We start from the raw sequence: 19,716 nt of genomic DNA on the forward strand, positions 1-19,716 counted from the left end.
GACCTTGAACAACTTTTTTCATTTTCTTTTCCCATTTTCAAAAAGTTTAAACTTTCCAAATTCACAGAGACCTGAAAAAAATTAAAATTAAAATTTTTGCCCGAAATTAAAAATAATTTCAACTCACGGTTTGTTTGCTTCTCATAACTTTTTCATTTTCCATTTTTTTCTCCTCGTGAGCTTTCGTGATTCTCTCCGACAACGAGAGTTTTGTCATATGTGTGACACTTCGTGAACCTGCAACACAAATATGTTACAACACTTGCTCCAGTAACAACCTTAATTTAATGCCACATCTCTGTTACTCACCTGTTACTGTAATCTTTGTTTTTTTTAAAGACTTCCTCGAAATCAAGAGTGATTGTTTATCCTCACTGCCACCAAATAATGACACAAATTGTGTCTCTTATGAGTCAGTACTCTTGCTCAGATTAGGGATGTGACTGAAAATGGACTGGCCACCTTCCATGTTGTTGCGTACAACTAAATCTCGAATATGAGACAAAGGCAAATCAGCAGGAATGTTTCTAAAAAAATATTTATTAAAATTTGAATTTTTTTTGTGCAAAAATTGAAATAAAAACAGTTTTTTAAAATACCGAATCAAATGATCAATTTTTTCTTCTTCCTCAAGTTTTTGTTTCTTCAATTTTTTATCATTTTTCTCCTCACTAAGTTCCTGCAAAAAAATTTAAATAAAAAGTTTAAAAAAAATTAAAAATTTCTTTTGACTTTAAACACAAACCTTTTTCTTTTTCTTCTTTTTCTTTTTACTTTCGCTGGTCGACAATTTTCGTTGCTTTTTCTTCTTTTTTTTCTTCTTCAAATTCTCGTCACTTGAACATTCGACCTCCACAACTGCTTCAGGTTTGTATCTGAGTATTTTAAATTTATCCTCAATGTGGGAAGGTCAATTTAAATATAAAGTAACATTTGTTACCCGGACCAAGTCCCGAGTTGACTTAAACAGTTTGGGATATTATAGATTATAATTGCCCGATAATTATGCTGCTGCTTAAGTGCTGGCTCAGCAGGAGTTCATACCGTTTATAGCGCCTTACTCAAGGGCACTACAGCATGAGATCAATGGGGATTGAACCCACGACCTCATGGTGGTGTAGCAAGTGTTCCAACCACCACACCACGCTGGCAGTTGCTTCTTGCTGGTTTAATTTGTTGATGTTTTTTTGGCTTGGCGCTTAGTAACGTCTATAGTATTACACTACAGCATAAGAACAGTGGGGATCAAACCCAGAACCTCATGATTTAAACCCAAGTGTTTCAACCACCCCATCCTGCTGGTCAATTACCACAACCATCTTGTTTAAAATTTTGAAAGTGTTGGCCTGAAGTCTGGTGGTTTTATTGTGATTATTATTTAAATAAAAGTTAAAATTAATAATTAAAAAAAAAATTGTAAGATCATTAACTCACGATTTATTCTCCCCATCACTTGAACTACTTTCGTGGGAGGCAAAACTTTTGTGAGATCTAAAAGTTGACAAAGATCAGAAAATTTAACACAGAAAAATTTAAAACTTTTTGAATAACTTTAGTTTCTAAAATATTTACCTTTGTTGAATCTTTGTAACATCAGGGGACTCCCATTTACTGGCCACAGGGTGTCTCAAACCTTCCACTGGGTGTCTCAAATTTTCCACTGGATGTCTCAAACCATCCACAGGGTGTCTCAAGTCTTCCACGGAGTGTCTCAAATCTTCCACTGGGTGTCTCAAGTCTTCCACGGAGTGTCTCAAATCTTCCACTGGGTGTCTCAAGTTTTCCACTGGGTGTCTCAAATCTTTCACAGGGTGTCTCAAGTCTTCCACTGGGGTCCTTAAATCTTCTACGGGTTGTCTAACTTTAGCCACTTGGTGTCGTAATTCTACTTCCTCTGGAGGGTGCACTTCTGCCACAGTTGGCACTACAGAGCTGATGTAGCAAGGTTTGGAAAACCCTGAAAAAAGAATGAAGGCCGTGATTTAACCCCGGGCACTTAATATTTTACTTTGCATCACCACATCTTTGACTAAAGTAAAAATTAATCTATACAGAGTAACAGAGTGGGTGATATAAATATGTCCAATTTAAAGGCCAACTAAATAAATAAAACTACTGTTTGTGGTGTGTGGGTAATTTTCCCCTAGCAAATATTAGTTGAGAGTTTTAACCATATTAGGACAATTAAAATGTTGATCATAAAACTAGCAAATGACTTCTTTTAAAAAACCGGCAGCGTGGTGTAGTGGTAAGAACTCTTGCTACACCACACATGAGGTCGTGGGTTTAATCCCCACTGATCTTATGCTGAAGCGCCATTGAGTAAGGCGCTATAAACAAGTATGAATTCCTGTTGAGCCAGCACTTAATTAGCAGCGTAATTATCGGGCAATTATAATCTATAATATCCCAAACTGCCACAGGCAACTCTAGACTGGGTTGGAGTAACTGATGTTACTCTATGTTTAGGTCGGGCATTTAACTTTCCCACATTGAGGATAAAGATATATACAAAAAAAAGAACTTTAAGCACTTAACAAAAATACCAAAATATTTATTTAAATTTTTTACCTTGAGAAATATTTGGATATGCAGTTTGTTGAAATTGTTGTTGATAGTTTTTGTTTTGTTGTTTCTCTTGTTGTGCAACATTCTCATTACTTTCAACATTTTGATCCACGTTTCGAACATATTCTAAAAAAAATTTAAGTTACAAAAAATGTAAAATTTAAACAATTTTAAAACTAATTTAAAAAAAAAACAATTTTTTTAAGATTCTTAGTTAGAACTTACTTTTCGGCCAAAGGGCAACAAAATTAAACCAAAATAAATTAACACATATTCCAGTGTTTCCAAATAATTAAATACTGGCAGTGTTTCCAATTTTTAAATATTACAGGGTTTCCAATAATAAAATTTTTGCAGAGTTCCGTCAATAAAAAAACTACAGGGCTTCCAATAATTTAATTGAAAGAGTCGACAAAAAATTACATTTCAGAATATTGCAGGGTTTCCAATAATAATAAAAAGAGCAGGGTTTCCAATTTGTAAAATTTATCAATTTCATTAAAATATTTAGATTTTCAAACAAAATGAGACCTGCTGAAAAATGATTAATTAATTATTTTAAGTTAATTAAGAGTTTCAATTAAAATTTTTACCGTTTTGATTGATTTTAATGGCAGGGTACGAAATAGTGTTTCCCAATGTTGAAATTTTACGGCCAACAGTTTCATTTTCTAAAATAAAAAAAAATTAAAAGAATTAAAAACTAAAAAAAAAATAAAAACATAAAAATTTAAAAGAAATTTAGGAAAACCTTCTTTCTTTGGTGAACCCCCCAATCCAGGAATAACATTGTTTTTGTTTTTAGGGTTCAAAGCCCAAGTTAAATCTTTGGATTCTAGAAAAAATATTTTAAAAATAATTTACAATTTTTTGAATTTTTTTTTATTTTTCTAAATTTAAAAATAATTTATTAAAAAAAAAATTCAGGGTTTCCAAATTATTTACTAATAGTTTCAGGGTTTCCAAATTATTTACCTTTAGTCTCAGGGTTTCCCTTATCTTTCCAGGTAGCTGGTCTCGGCCACAATCGGGTTCGAATAACTTCTTTACGTCGTCGTTGTTTCTCTTCCAATTCCTGATAATTTCAACACAAAAACTAAGTGAAAGTTTAATAAAAAAACAAAATTATTCTTTTTTTATATCTTGTTGTGGAAAGGTTGACTTCACACCTAAACATAGAGTAACATCAGTTACTCCAACCCATTCCCAAGTTGACTTTGACATTAATTAATGATATTAATTGCCTAGTGATTATGCTGCTGATTAAGTGCTGGCTCAGCAGGTGTCCATATCGTTTATAGAACCTTACTTAAGGACGCTACAGCATAAGAGCAGTGGGAATCGAACCCAGGAACTCATGTAGTGAAGGAAATTGAGGAGAAATTATTCGGAATAAAAAAAATTTTTTTTACCAATTTTTCTGCCTCATACTTGCTCCGGTCAACTTTCTCACCCAACAAATCGGGGCTAGTGGTAACTAGGGGGCTGGTTACCATAGCAACAGGGGGTGCAGTGGTTGCTGGAGGCCCTGAAATAAAAGTTAATCCGTTTTTTTGTGACAGAAATTGATAAAAAATGGATTTTGATAAAATGTTGATAATCATTAAGAAATAAATAATAATATAGTTTTTTGAACTATATTCTATAGAAGAACCCTAAACATGTATTTTGTATAAACCCCTAATAATAAATTGATATTACTAAAATTATTGAATAACAACCTATTGTTAACTTAAGCCCAGGTCATGAATAATTTAACACAAATAAACCTTTTGGCATCTGCAAAACCTTCATCAACTTTCCATCAGGTCCAACCATTTCAATAAAAGTCATCGTGACCAATTTTCCACTTGGGTCGACCACTGTCATACTTGTCTCCTTGGGAGCTAAAAATATTGATGTTGAACCTTGAATTTTGTTAGTTTTACAGACAATTATTTATTTCTACCACCAGTATTACTTTTTCTAGCAGTTTGGGATATTATAGATTATAATTGCTTGATAATTAAGCTGCTGATTAAGTGCTGGCTCAGCAGGAGTTTATACCGTTTATAGCGCGTTACTCAAGGGCGCTACAGCATGAGATCAATGGGGATTGAACCCACGACCTCATGTGTGGTGTAACAAGTGTTCTTACCATTACACCATGCCTGCCGATGAACTCAAAGCTTTAGCAGTAATAAAATTATTTATTTTTATCATAAATATATCAATAAAAACTAAATTTAACAACTTGGCATCAAAAGTTGTTTCCTAATTAAGTTTTAAAGTTAACAAAAACATAAAAATAATTACCTGGAGTAATATTAACTTGGTTGGATAGTTGTGGAGACCTGGACAGAGAAATTTAATTAATTAACCGATTAATTATTGTTTTAAATAAGATTTACCTTTTTTTATTCTCAAATACATCCTGGTATTCATTGTCCTTTGGTTTTATTTTAGTTTTTTTTTGATTTTCCTTATTTACATCAATCAATTTATTCTGAAATTCAAAATTGTTTTTGTAAATATTTTTATCCTCAATTTGGGAAAGTCGAATGCGCGACGTGAACATAGAGTAACATCAGTTACTCCGACCCAGTCTCGAGTTGACTTTGGCGGTTTTGGATATTATAGATTATAGAATTGCCCGCCAATAATGCTGCTGATTAAGTGCTGGTTCAGCAGCAGTTCATACCGTTTATAGCACCTTACTTAAGGGCAGGAGGGATTAAACCCAGGACCTTATGTAGTGTAGAAAGTGTTCAGACCACTACACCACGCTGCCGGTATATATAACAAAGTAAAAATAATGTTAAAATTTAATGTTATAGAAAGATTTGATAAAACTTAAAAAAAAAGATTTTTAATAAATTTTAAAATTTATTTTCTCAAACCTCATTTTTATTCCCATTTCTTTCTTTGGGGGAATCCCATTTACTGGGTTCCAACAAATCTCTGGGTTTTGATTGGTTTAAATTTTTCACTGGTGAATGGTGACCACTTGACCATGAAGATGACCTTGAAGAATGACGTGACCTTGACCTAATAAAATTAAATTCTAAATAAAAATAAAATTTTCCAGTTTAACCCCATAAAAAATTATAAATTGTAATGCGTATAAAATACAAAATATGTCTTCAGTGGGAATCAAACCCAAGACCAAAGATCTGTTGAATTTTAACTTAACCTTGATCTAGATCTCCTGGAGTCGTAAAAACTTTCTCGGCGATGCTCTTTCCTAAACTCATTTCTGTGTTGGTTTGGGTAATACCTGTAAAGTTTCAAAGTAAAAACAAATATCATCCTTTAAAATCCTGTGTCAAGTATTATTAGCAACTTTGTTGAAGGCTAACTTTGTTTGGTGAAATATTTGAGAGATATTTTTGTATAAAATCACAAGAATTCAACAAATAACTTTCAAATAACCAATTTTTACCCATAAATTTTAAATATATATTAACAATTAATAATTTTAAGAATATCTTAAATATATTTGCATGATTAAATATTTAAAATATATTTGTAATCAGTAAAAGTTCAATCTATTCTATCCAACATATTTTACATTCAAGTAAAATCTCCCCAATTTTGTAATTCTTTAATTAATTGATTTTTTATCTTATTTCTTCTTATAATTACGCATTTCAAACAAAATTATTTTATTAAAGTTAATATAACTTCTTACCGATTGTTTTCATGGTAATGCTGCTTGTTGTAAAAGTTCGGTCGATTCCCAAAATGATGTCCTCCACCTCCGGCTCCTCCTCTTTGTTTAAACTTCATCCGAGTCCAATGAGCGGTCCTCAAATTTGCTCCACTTTCCGTCCGAATTGGACTCAACGACATCGATCGTCGAGACATTTTAAAATTCCACCAAATAAGGTGTCAACTTTTATATAAAACCTGTAAATATAATACATTATTAAGCATGAGTTTCTTATTACTATTTTGTTTAAATTCTTAACAGATTTAATTCAAGAACACTTGCTACACCAGACATGAAGTCGTGGGTTTAATCCCCACTAGTCTTATGCTGTAGCGCCATTGAGTAAGGTGCTATAAACGGTATGAACTCCTGCTGAGCCAGCACTTGATCAGCAGCATAATTATCGGGCAATTATAATCTATAATATCCCAAACTGCCACAGGCAACTCGAGACTGGGTCGGAGTAACTTATGTTACTCTAAGTTTAAGTCGCGCATTCAACTTTCCCACATCGAGGATAAAGATATATACAAAAAAAAATCTCCCTTTTTTTATATGCCTATTAGCCTATACCTCACTTAACCCTTTATTTCTTAACATTTATAATTTATACATGAGATATACGCGTACCACAACAGTGTTAAGTTATCTATTGTTCCAATCGTTGCCTTTTTTAATCAATATTTGGCGTGCACTCAAAAGCGAAACTAACTGACTAACACTTCCTGACTTCCGCAATATCAGAATACTGAAACAGCAGAACAGTCTGATAGTCAGTTTAACAAAACTCCGGGTTATTTAATACAACGCAGTTATATCGTTAATACAACCAAGAATAAAAACATTTTTATTAAGTTTCTTTATACCATTATTTATTGTGTTAAATTGTCCTTTACTTTTAAAATAAATAAAACATTTGATTTTAACAAAATGACGAAAGCAATGCATTGTTGCAATAAGGGTTATGACTTTAATTATAAATGTTACAAAATTGTGACTATAATTTTTAAGATTTCGACTTTAAAAACATCAAAAAAAATCAAATTTTTATTTCAATTATTTGTATTGTTTTTTATTATTTTTACCCCCCTTTTTTATCACATTTAATATGTCCGGTTACCACATTTCGTTGCTATAGTTTGCTTAGCAACGAACAAAGCTAATTTTAATTATTTTGTTTTTGTTAAAAAATTTTGTTTCAAGGTTTTAGGTTTGTTGTTAATGTTGTTTAAATTTGTTTAAAAATGGTGCGAAGTCAACAATTTGAGGGTGATCACATTAATGAAATATTTGAAGAGTTAAACAGGTTTGTTATTGATATACTGTTGGTTGATTTATTATTTTAAAACTAAATATTTATTTAATGTTTTATTTTAGAGATAGGAATGAAGACAAAGAGTTTTGTGATGTTACAATCAATGATGGAACAAAGAAGCATTCCGCTCACAAAAACATTCTCGCATTTTTTTGTGTTTTCTTTAAAACAATGTTTACAACTGAGGTAAAAAAAACATTTTAAAAACTACTTATTCGTAAAAATTTTGCAATTGTTTAAATTTATTTAATGTGGTTCTACTTTAAATTTGTAAAATGGCTGTAAAAAAATGGTAGCATTTTCAAATGTAAAATGGTGGTCTTGCCAATACAATAATATTGTCTTTTCAGTGAACTTTATATTTTTACAGATGAAAGAGAAATACAATCCCATTGTAAAGATCCAAGGAATAAGCTCGGAAATTATGGAACTTATTTTAGATTATGCCTACACTGCAAAAATCCTGATAACCGAAGAAAATGTCTTTGAAATTATGGAAGCTGCAAATTATCTACAGATTAACAGTAAAATTATTAAAATTTCAATAACGATAGGGTAGCATGTAAATTTTTGTTAAAAGTTAAATTATATTTAAGTTATTTAAATCTTTTTGATATCTTTAAAGTTTTATCATAATTATTATTATTAATTTTATTTAAATAATATTCTCATTTAACTCAAGAATGAGACAACATTTAAATTTAGAACTTCGAAAGTTTTGTGGAGAATTTGTGCAAACCATTGTTGATGTTGAGAATTGTTTAACCATGCTGGCTTATTCTCAAAGATACAACCTTGAAAACTTAAAGCAAGGAGCCCAGAAAATAATTGCCAAGAATTTTGAAAGAGTTGCATCAAAGCAAGAACTTATCCAACTTTGTTACGAGGATTTGCTTTCTATTCTAAAATTAAAAGAAAAGAAGGTAATATAAGTTTTACTATGTTCAGAAGACACGCTCTCAAAAGTTTATAAAATTTTTTTTTAAATTGCCAAATTAATCTTGTACAAATATTATTTTAATTTGCTCCTGAAACAAAGTATTGCACTAGAACTATTTATAGTCAAAATATTTTTCTATGGAACTACCTTTTTACTTTCTTTACAATAATTTTTTTTTAGAAAAGCCATTTTCATTGATAAGTATTTTCTAAATAAATACTCATACTATCTTAGACAAGATTAAATTTAACCTGTTTAAATTATTTGGAACATTTTTTAACACAGGTTTCATCTGAGCAGATAGTTTACAATGCGATGATAAATTGGATAAAACATGACAGCAATGAACGACAGAAACATGTCAACCAATTGTTTCAATCTCTTGATCTTCTTAAATTAGGCAGAGAATTTCTTCAACAAGTTATTATGAAAGAGGTCAGTTTGGTAAATAGTAATCAGTTTTAAAATATTACTTAACAGCAAATTAAACTAGCAGCATAGTGTTGTGGTCAGAACACTTTCTACATTACGTAAGGTCCTGGGTTCGATCCCAAACAGATCACATGCACTTAATCAGCAGCATAATTACCGGGCAATTATAATCTATAACTGACAAAGTGAACTTGAGACTGATTTGGGTAACTGTTGTTACTCTATGTTTAGATCGCTCATTCGACTTTTCCACATCGTAAATAAAAATATATACAAAAAACTGTCAAAAATGTTTTTTTAAATTGTAGAAATTGATAACAAAATCCTTGGAATGCAACGAAATACTTATCAATGCTTTAATTAGTTTTGTTCCACTTGGAAAAAAAGGTAACTGTTTTGACATAGTTTAAATTGTAAAACTGGATGTTAAGTTAGTTTTTTTATACCCTATATATTTGTAATAAAAATATTTTAATAAAAAAAGGGAAAATTTAATATTGTTTTATCAAAAACAAAAACGAAACAGGTAAAACTAAATAAAATTTTGCTTATTAAACATGTACAATAAAATTGTTGCAGTTCCAACAAAGTTACTGATAATGGGAGGAGTTAATTATGAAAAAGATGTTGTTTTGTTTGACACTGTTACAAAACAATGGACTCAGATGCCAGTAAGTTGATATAACCATTTACATATATATAATATGATTTATTAAAGTATTTTACAGTTTAACTTTATCATTTATAATTTGGATAATATAAATTTTTATTATATTATGGGGTTATCATTAACTAGGAATGCGTTGCTATCCAAAATTAAGAACAGATTTTATATCAAGGAATTAAATGAAAAAAGGCGGGGAGCTTCATCTGCTGTTGTCAACAATCAAGTTTTCATCATGGGAGGGTTGTGTGAATCCTCTGTTGAGAGTTTAAAGTTAGATGATGTAGATCCACAATGGAAAGTTGAACCTCCAATGAAACAAGCTCGGTATTGTGCATCATCAGCTGTTATAAATGGTTGGTTTATTTATTTTAATATTTGCCTAGTTGGGTTTGTGTTTTGTCTGCATTTCACATACAAGCCATTATTTAGATTTCACATCCAAGTTTTTAAGATAGAATCAGTAATATTTTATTATTGTTAAAACATTAAAATATATAACATTGTTGTTAAAAATGGTAAAACAATGGAATTAAGTTCTAATAAAGGCACTGCTAATAATAAAGGCACTGCTAATAATGGCACTGCTAATAATAAAGGCACTGATAATAAAGGCACTGATAATAAAGGCACTGCTAATAATAAAGGCACTGCTAAATAAAGGCACTGCTAAATAAAGGCACTGCTAATGGTGCTAATAAAGGCAAGGCACTTTATTTTAGTGCCTAATATATACTAATATTGTTTAGGGCAGTAATGCTAAACATCAGTCCCCTTTCTTAAACATCATGTTCACATAGTTTTCCACTTTAGTATTTTAATATTAAAAATAAAAAAACAATCTTTTTAGTTTATAATTGTTGTAGATTGTATTTACACAACTGGGGGCCAAGATAAAGATGATGAAACTTTATCAAGTGTGGAATTCTTGGATGTGAGGACAAATAAAAGAGGAAATATTCCTGACATGATTGTTCCACGATTTGAACATGTATTACTTGCTGCAAGAGGTAAACAAGTTAAAAAATTTTATGTTTTAGTAAATGTTTTAAAATAATTTTCAATAAAGGAAAAATTGTTTTAATGCAACATTTAGTTTAAAAACAATTTAAAAAAAATCATATAATTTTAAATTTTTTACAATTTATATAATGAGGTATTTTAAGTTTAATTATTTTAGTAAAACATATAATAGAGCAGTGTTATAAAAAATTAATTTTGCTTGAGTATCTTCTTTTTAAGATTAACTTTAGATTAATATTACCAAGAAATAATATGATTATTTTGGCTGCAACCTTGAGTTTGGCCTGAACTCTCATTTATAAAAATAGCTCATTATGACATCACTGGTGACCGACTATTCTGTTATTGTGTTTGCAAACAGAAAAAATATTTTAGTATTAGCGAATTATTTTGATCATTTTGCTTCTGTAATATATTTTTTACTCTTTTGTAAATATTTTATAAAAATTGTTATTAGTTTAGTTTGGCTTAATGGTTTTTTAAGTTTGGTTTTTATTTAGGTAAATTATTTGCAATTGGAGGATATAATGATAAAGATAAAACATTAAGTTCATCAGAATGTTTTGATTTTGATGAACAAAAGTGGTCTCTTATTTCTCCAATGAAATATAGTATATTTTATCATGCAGCTGTAGTTTTGGATGATCACATATTTGTTACTGGTCAGTATTATTAGTTATTTTATTATTCTGGCAGACTAGGTTATACGTCAGGGAATTAGTAAAAGTAAAATTATTTTTATTGCAACAAAAAATTTAAATTAAATATAAAATGCAAAAAAAAAAAAAAAAAATTAGTAACTAATGCAAGATTTTTAAAATTAAATAGAAAATTATAAAAATACCAACAGTCTTGCAATTGTTTTAGTTAACATAGCTATAAGTTTCAAAAAATAACATGATAACTAACATATCATTGCTAAATATAAATTTTAAGCAATTCTGTAATTGAAATTTTAATTTAATGTAAAAAACTTTTCCTTCAATTATGAATATTAAATGTTGTTACATTAATTTTTAATTGGAAATTAATATAATTTAAAAGGTGGATGGCAAAATGGCATTGGTGTAGTTTCATCAGTGATCAAATACAACATTTCCACAGATACATGGTCAGAAGTTGCACCACTGAACAAGGCTCGACGTGGTCACTGTGCCTCAGTTGTAGATGGCAAGATTTATGTTGTTGGGGGCTTGGATAAAGGGTAAGTTAAACTAAATATTTAGTTTGTTATAATTTATTAAACTCTGGTTTATTGTTTTATTATTTAGGGGTAATCATCCAGTTAATTCCATTGAAGTATTTGATCCCACGAACAACAAGTGGACAATCTTTGCTGAAACGGAAAGGGAAATATATGAAGCAACAATGGTGGTTGTTTAATAACAAATTATTTTGTTTATGAGGTCATAATTTGTCAATATACAATTTTTAAACAGTAACAATACAAATTAATTCATTAAATAAATTTTTTTATGTTTTAGTTGTAAAACAAACCTAAGTTTTATTTGCTTTATGTTAAACCCTATAAAAAATACAATTTTAAATATTTTTATTTTTCAAAATTATTTTATATTTGATTATGTTTGATATTTTTTTACCTTCATTTTTTTAGCAAATTATATTTAAAATATTTATCTTGTTATATATTTATACTTTAAAGTTGTATTTAATAATTTTATTATTTTTTTTAAATTTACTGCAAATTTTTTTTTGATATTTTATGTAATTAAAATTTTTTTTTTATCAAAAAATTTGTCACATTTTTATTTATATTAGCTTGTTTGTTTTATTTGTGCTTGTAATTAAAGTTTTTTTACTTTTATGCATTTTCTAATCACTGTAGTTTTACTAATTACATTTTTGTTTCAAGGTTTTAGGTTCGTTGTTAGTGTTTTATAAATTTGTTGAATAAAAGTTTGAATTTTTAAATGACCTGTTATTCATAGTTTAACAGATAAAAATAAAATAAGGCAATAATAATAAAATAAATTGTTTGGTTAGGACATGTTTTATGTTCAAAACAAAATTTATCGATATTATGGATTTTTTTTTGCAAGATAGTATGGGTAATCTCATCACATAGTTACATAAAAATGTAATGTAAGCAGGTTATAAGAATAAATAAAAACAAATTTCAAAAACTTCTTGTTTAGATAAATAAAAATACTATTTACTTAATTAAAAATTAAAATAAACAAGAAATATCATAGCACATTAAAATTTGGTTTTTTTATCAGTTATTAAAATAAAAATATACCTTTTTCAATATATATTTTTTTGTATATATCTGTATCCTCGATGTGGGAAAGTCAAATGCGCGACTTAAACATAGAGTAACATCAGTTACTTCGACCCAATCTCGATTTGCCTGTGGCAGTTTGGGATATTATAAAATATAATTGCCTGATAAATATGCTGTTGATTGAGTGCTGGCTCAGCAGGGGTTCATACCGTTTATAGCGCCTTACTCAAGGGCGCTACAGCATGAGATCAGTGGGGGTTGAACCCACGACCTCATGTGTGGTGTAGCAAGTGTTTTACCATTACACCACGCTGCCGGTTTTTTTTATTTATTTGGTTTTTATATTTTATTTATAATCATAGGAAATAGTTTGTGACTTCCTGATTTTAATACAATAACCAAATTTATAAATTTAATATAAATATAAACACATGCCAAAACAAGAACAAAAAAAGTTAAACTCTTGTACTGATCTATATTGGTTTAATGAACGATGTTGATTCAATTTATAAAAACGAGTTTTAAATACACAGAACGAAGTAATTAAGTTTGTTACGTAATATCATATAAGCGAGGCAATCCAGGTTTTGTTTAATTACAAATAAACTCCAGGGAATAAAGTTTGTTAAAAATATATTTGAAAAATATTGATAGTAAGAAAAAATGGTTTGAACCAAATATTTTTTGAACCTAAAAAAATGTAAAAAAATCCAAGTTAAAAAAACTTTTAAAATATTTATTTGTTAGCAGTTGGTGTCAATTAATTAACAAAATTAATTAAGAATGGCAATTGTGGAATTTATTTCGAAACGTTTATTGTCGTCTGGGTTGGTATTCAATACTCTATTAGCTGATATGGCGTTTCTTGCGATCGTTATTGTGTTGGTTTATTACGTCATAACACCAGGTGTTATTTCGTACGCGAAGTTTAAAGATATCGCGACAAAAGTGGGACGACCTGACGACGGACATTGGTTATATGGAGACATCGTTAAGGTAAAAACAAAACAGGAATTTTAATTTAAACAAATAATTCAATCAAAAACACTTTTTGTTTATGACGTCACTAATTAAAGTAATTTTTTCTTTACGACGTCACAAATAAAAAACAATTTTGCTTATAACGTCACTAATCAGAATCACTTTTTGTTTATGACGTCACTAACCAGAACCACTCTTTATTTATAACGTCATAACTGAAATTCACTTTTAATTTATGACATCACTAATCAAAATCACTTTCTGTTTATGACGTCATAGTACTCGTTTACTGCGGAGGGATTAGAACGCGCGGTGAAGCGATGTCGAGAGTTTCCATCGATGTGCGCGCAGTGGTTGGGACCAATCAGCGGACACGTCCAAGTTTATCATCCAGAAACTGTCAAATCTGTTCTATCTAAGATATGTACGTCATTATTTTTGTGACGTCACTTCCCTTTGTGACGTATTGTTCCCCTTTTGCAACGTATTATGGCGTTATTGAAGTAAAAACTCATTTGACGTCACAATTTGTGGAATCATAGTAGTGCATGTATGACATCATGGTATAGTGACGTCATATTTATTTAAGTAATGACATCATTATACAGTGACGTCATATTTATATTAGTAATGACATCATCATATTTATTCTTGTGAACAGTTAAACGAAAAAGCCGCAAAGATAACAATGACTTTGGCAATGAACATGACCTTGTAACTAAACCACTCTACTTAAGTTTTATTTGATCACGTGACCTTGAGTAAACTTGACTTTGTTCTGCACAGATCCAAAGGGCGTTATAACAAACAAGGTCATGAAACCATTGTTGCGCGAAGGGCTGCTTACGTCATCAGGGGCGCTGTGGAAACGTCATCGACGACTTCTTACGCCGATCTTTCACTTCGATGTTTTAAAACAGTTAAGAAAAATTTTAATTCTTTTGTTAAAAATTTCATTGCGAACGAATCTTAAATTATGTTTAACGGTCGACTATACGACTTAAACATAGAGTAACATCAGTTACTCCGACCCAGTCTCGAGTTGTCTGTGGCAGTTTGGGATACTATTAATTATAATTGCCCGATAATTATGCTGCTGATTAAGTGTTCATACCGTTTGTAGCACCTTACTTGAGATCAGTTGGAATCAAAACCAGAACTTCGTGTAGTGTAGGTGTCCTGACCATTACATTACGATGCCTGTTAGATGTTTTAGAAGAGAATTAAAATCAAAAACGATTATTTTATTTGCTTTAAAATTTTTCACAGACACGTGGTTATATTCAATCAAAATTGTGAATCTTTTCTTAAATGGATCGACGACAAAGCATCCTATGGTGACGTAGGTGATATTTGTGTTCCAATCAGCGAATTTACTTACAGTAACCTCATGGAATGTGTTATGTCCCAACAATTCAACGACAAATCAGGGTAAAACATTTTATTAATGGACTATTTTTTATTAATGGACTATTTTTTTCATTTTATTAATGGACTATTTTTCTACGTCATCACAAACAGACCAACGTATTTATAAAGGACAGAAGTTCATAGGTATTGTTAAAACAAACACACCCATGTATTTAAAAACTACTTAAACAAACTAAACTAGGAACAAAGGTTAAACGAAGGTCGACCCCAGCTTGTAAATAAAAACTGAACTTGGCGTAAGTTTAAACAAGCGAACAATTATTGTTAAAACAAACAAACCCACTCAAAAGTTAAACAAACTAAACCAAGTACAACAAATGAACCCTTGTTGAACTTTGCTAAAGATTGAACATTGTCCATGATGTTGGACTCTGATATAACGTGTTAGTGGAAAACCAGGCTTTTTTTGGCCAATATATGTGTTTGATGCAAATATAAACTCACAGTAACCTTTATAAAGGTAGCGATACTTTGAACATCTCGGGTCAAACCCAGTATGGCGTGATTGCAAAGGTTAAACAACACCTAGACCAAGCGTACCCTGCCAATATTGTTATCTAAGTTATGATATAACACATAAATTCTAGTGTAAGCAATTTGTATCAACACAATGTATTCGAAAGCCCTTTTTAACCGAAAAACTAAAACAACTTTTACCGAAAAATCATAAATGTCCGAAAACAAAATTTTACCGAGAATCTAAGACATGTTTTTAACCCCCCCCTATACAGCCCCCCTTTTAAAAATGTTATTTATTTTCCAAAAAAATTTTTGTTCTTATTTTTAGTAAACGTCATAGTTATGTCATAGTTAATTACGTAATAACAAAATTTACGTCATAACAACACTTACGTTAGAGTGAATTATAACAACACTTACGTCATCACAACTTTACGTCATAGTGAATTACGTTACATCACTTACGTCAGGGTGAATTACGTCATAACAACATTTACGTCTAATAGTGAATTACGTCATAACGTCATTTACGTCATAGTGAATTATGTCAGAACAACATTTACGTCATAGTGAATTACATCAGAACAACATTTACGTCATAGTGAATTACGTCAGAACAACATTTACGTCATAGTGAATTACGTCAGAACAACATTTACGTCATTATATAATTCACGTATAGTGAATTGCGTCATAACGTCATTTACGTCACAGTAAGGGGAGCATGTACGTTCGATTGGTTCGCGAGTTATCAGCTGGGATGTTGGCACGGACTCACCACAGCTGGATGTTGATCGACTTCCTCTTCTGGCTGAGTCCGGAGGGAAGAAAGTTTAAGAGGAATGCAGAATCTCTCATGGAGATGGTGGGAGAGGTAAGAAAAGTTTTTGTAAATTTCCAAGTTTTTTTTGTTAAAATTAGAGAACTTGTTACTTTGAAGCATTTTTTAGGGTAACGCAATAATATAGTCATAGTCCTATACCAATCCTGGCAGTAATATTGTCCTATACCAATCCTGGCAGTAATATTGTCCTATACCAATCCTGGCAGTAATATTGTCCTATACCAATCCTGGCGGCAAACTACGAGCCAAACGTTTCGGGTTCAAGTCGCCGCGAAATGCCACGCTATTCGCCCTTGAGCCTAGAGTTCAAGTATAGCTTAAAAAACACAGCACAACAGCACATGCATTACACAGTGAATATTTAAAGCTTATATCACCTTAAGGTTATACAGAAGCAAACAAAAACATAGCAGAACTATTAACTTGAAAAAATATAAGTTTGATTTTAATTGTTTAGATAATTCAAGAACGAAAAAAAGTTTTGTTCTCGAATAATTCCGAAAGTTCAAAAATAACTGATGACGTCACAGGCAAAATTTTTACGTTCCGAAAACGAAAAAATAAATTTGTCGATTTTCTGGACATTTTAATTCAAACCAAGGTAGGAGTGACGTCATTTTGTGACGTAATAATTAACCAAAAATAAATTTTAATGTTAGCTAAACGGTTAAAGTCAATCTTGACGTCACAAGGTTTAAAAATGACGAATGATATTGACGTCACAATTAACCAAGTAAAGTTGGGCAAAGTGGCATTAGTGACGTAACATACATGTTTATTACTGCATGCTTTATAAGTTAGGATCAGGACGGGGTCGGGTTGACCGAGGATGAAATAACCGACGAAGTTTTAACGTTTTTCTCGGCAGGACAAGAAACCGTTGCAACAAGTAAAAACTTTAAGTAAAAAGTAAATTAAACCTCAATAACATGCTGGCAGTGGGAATCGAACCCTGGAATAAATAAAACCATGATTTAAATGTCCTTAAAACTGAACACCTGCAGCGTGGTGTAATGATCAGAACACTTAACTAAGCTGCTGATTAAGTGTTGGCTTAGGCTGCCAGTTTAATTAAACCTAAATAACATGCTGGCAGTGGGAATCGAACCCTGGAACACATAAAACCATGATTTAAATGACCTTAAAACTGAACACCTGCAGCGTGGTGATCAGAACACTTTATTAAGCTGCTGAATAAGTGTTGGCTCAGGCTGCCAGTTTAATTAAACCTAAATAACATGCTGGCAGTGGGAATCGAACTCTGGAACACATAAAACCATGATTTAAATGACCTTAAAACTGAACACCTGCAGCGTGGTGATCAGAACACTTTATTAAGCTGCTGAATAAGTGTTGGCTCAGGCTGCCAGTTTAATTAAACCTAAATAACATGCTGGCAGTGGGAATCGAACTCTGGAACACATAAAACCATGATTTAAATGACCTTAAAACTGAACACCTGCAGCGTGGTGTAGTGATCAGAACACTTTATTAAGCTGCTGATCAAGTGTTGGCTCAGGCTGCCAGTTTAATTAAACCTAAATAACATGCTGGCAGTGGGAATCGAACTCTGGAACACATAAAACCATGATTTAAATGACCTTAAAACTGAACACCTGCAGCGTGGTGTAGTGATCAGAACACTTTATTAAGCTGCTGATCAAGTGTTGGCTCAGGCTGCCGGTTTAATTTAACTTTAATAACATGCTGGCAGTGGGAATCGAACCCTGGAACACACAAAACCATGATTTGACCTTGAAACTAAATATTTATTTTCAGGTTTGAGCTGGATTTTGTATCATCTTTCCAACAACCCCGAGTGCCAGGAGAAATGTAGAGATGAAATAAGAAATGTGGTCGGGGATAAAGAGACAATTGAATGGTTAGATTAATTGTTGTTTATAATACCCCATTGTTACACATTGTTTGCTAACAATTTAATTATTGTTCATAAAAAATGACTTTTAATTCTGCCATTCTGGTCGTTGTGTTCTAGAATTAAATATTTTACCCATTGATTTAAAATTGTTATTACATTCTTACAAATTGTACCCATTGTTACACTTAATCCCCATTGTTACACTTAATCCCCATTGTTACCTCATTATAGGGATGACTTGGCTCAGCTTCCGTACCTGAACCATTGCATTAAGGAAGGAATTAGAGTCCAGTCAGTAATCCACATCACCGCTCGGAAGGTGACCGATGAGCTCACAATAAAAAACAGTTTTGATGGAGGTCGGGAGCATGTTTTTAAGAAGGGAACGGGGATCGGGATCAACTTCCATGCTCTGCATCATAATCCTCATGTTTGGGAGAACCCAGATGTAAGTTTGGGAGAAATTTTTCGTTATATTTTTTTTAAATCCAGTTTTTATTTTGACTGGCAGCAAAGTGTAGGGGTCAGAACACTTGGCTTTACTACATGAGGTTCTGGGTTTGATCCCCACTGCTCTCATGCTTTAGCACACTAGTAAGGTACTTTATGTTTAGGCTGGTTTGAGTTCTTTATGTCATGTAAAACTTGGATATTTAAATCATTTTTTATTTTTTTAAATATTTTTGACACTTCTGACCCTCTATCACCCTCAGGTGTTTGACCCTGATCGCTTCTCCCCGGAAAATTCTGAAAACCGATCTCCGTTTGCTTTCCTTCCATTCGGAGCAGGAACAAGGTGAGGGGACTTGAAAAAAAATGTTTAAAAATAAATTTAGAAGACCTAAAAAATTTGAATTTACCTTAAATTGAAAATAAATTGTTTTAAATTAAAAAAATAAACTTTAAAATTTTTTACTTTTTTGACAGAAATTGTATCGGCCAGAACTTTGCCATGCAACAAATGAGGGTTGTACTCTGTAAAGTTCTTCGTTCGTTCCACGTGTACAGGGATTGTGACACTAAAGAAGCCGTCGTCTTCCCTGCAGTAACCATCTTGCCTCGTGATGGCGTGCACCTAAAGTTCCGACATGTAGTGCCATAAAATCTGTCACAATTCCTGTTTACTTTTTAATTTTGCTCCAAAAAAATGTAATTATAATTTTTATATTATACGAAAATTTAATTAAGAAAGAAACAAAAATTATTTTTTATTTTATAGATATTATTTTATAAATATTTTTTTA

At 31.2% G+C, this 19,716-nt stretch overlaps 4 protein-coding genes across 4 annotated transcripts; 2 read left to right on the top strand and 2 right to left on the bottom strand.

Moving 5' to 3' along the window:
* Positions 1–36: 36 nt before the first annotated feature.
* Positions 37–6,449, bottom strand: LOC145741762 (uncharacterized). The gene is made up of 17 exons (XM_082559411.1): positions 6,239–6,449; positions 5,741–5,824; positions 5,448–5,595; positions 4,959–5,053; positions 4,864–4,901; positions 4,338–4,454; positions 3,981–4,096; positions 3,544–3,643; positions 3,320–3,403; positions 3,162–3,239; positions 2,572–2,694; positions 1,573–1,957; positions 1,435–1,491; positions 746–875; positions 600–679; positions 310–527; positions 37–237 (listed from the first exon to the last, which is right to left on the bottom strand). Exons 1-16 carry the CDS (start codon positions 6,412–6,414, stop codon positions 407–409), a joined length of 1,932 nt encoding a protein of 643 aa, XP_082415537.1. The 5' UTR covers positions 6,415–6,449; the 3' UTR covers positions 37–237; positions 310–406.
* Positions 6,450–7,706: 1,257 nt separating this feature from the next.
* Positions 7,707–12,225, top strand: LOC145741766 (kelch-like protein 12). The gene is made up of 11 exons (XM_082559417.1): positions 7,707–7,760; positions 7,945–8,098; positions 8,280–8,497; positions 8,800–8,949; positions 9,255–9,333; positions 9,526–9,617; positions 9,786–9,966; positions 10,477–10,620; positions 11,134–11,295; positions 11,678–11,837; positions 11,905–12,225. Exons 1-11 carry the CDS (start codon positions 7,746–7,748, stop codon positions 12,014–12,016), a joined length of 1,467 nt encoding a protein of 488 aa, XP_082415543.1. The 5' UTR covers positions 7,707–7,745; the 3' UTR covers positions 12,017–12,225.
* Positions 12,226–13,733: 1,508 nt separating this feature from the next.
* LOC145744096 (cytochrome P450 4F3-like) lies at positions 13,734–18,485 on the top strand. Its single transcript, XM_082562198.1, has 7 exons — positions 13,734–13,874; positions 14,139–14,283; positions 14,597–14,729; positions 15,129–15,290; positions 16,464–16,623; positions 17,051–17,123; positions 18,373–18,485. The coding sequence occupies exons 1-7, from the start codon at positions 13,734–13,736 to the stop codon at positions 18,483–18,485; spliced, it is 927 nt and encodes a 308-aa protein (XP_082418324.1).
* Positions 16,100–19,576, bottom strand: LOC145741791 (uncharacterized). Its single transcript, XM_082559441.1, has 3 exons — positions 19,389–19,576; positions 18,694–19,277; positions 16,100–18,585 (listed from the first exon to the last, which is right to left on the bottom strand). Exons 1-2 carry the CDS (start codon positions 19,523–19,525, stop codon positions 19,064–19,066), a joined length of 351 nt encoding a protein of 116 aa, XP_082415567.1. The 5' UTR covers positions 19,526–19,576; the 3' UTR covers positions 16,100–18,585; positions 18,694–19,063.
* Between the last annotated feature and the right edge of the window lie 140 nt (positions 19,577–19,716).

This window comes from Corella eumyota, chromosome 2 (genome assembly GCF_963082875.1).
Source record: "Corella eumyota chromosome 2, kaCorEumy4.1, whole genome shotgun sequence".
In the NCBI taxonomy this organism is placed as follows: Eukaryota; Metazoa; Chordata; class Ascidiacea; order Phlebobranchia; family Corellidae; genus Corella; species Corella eumyota.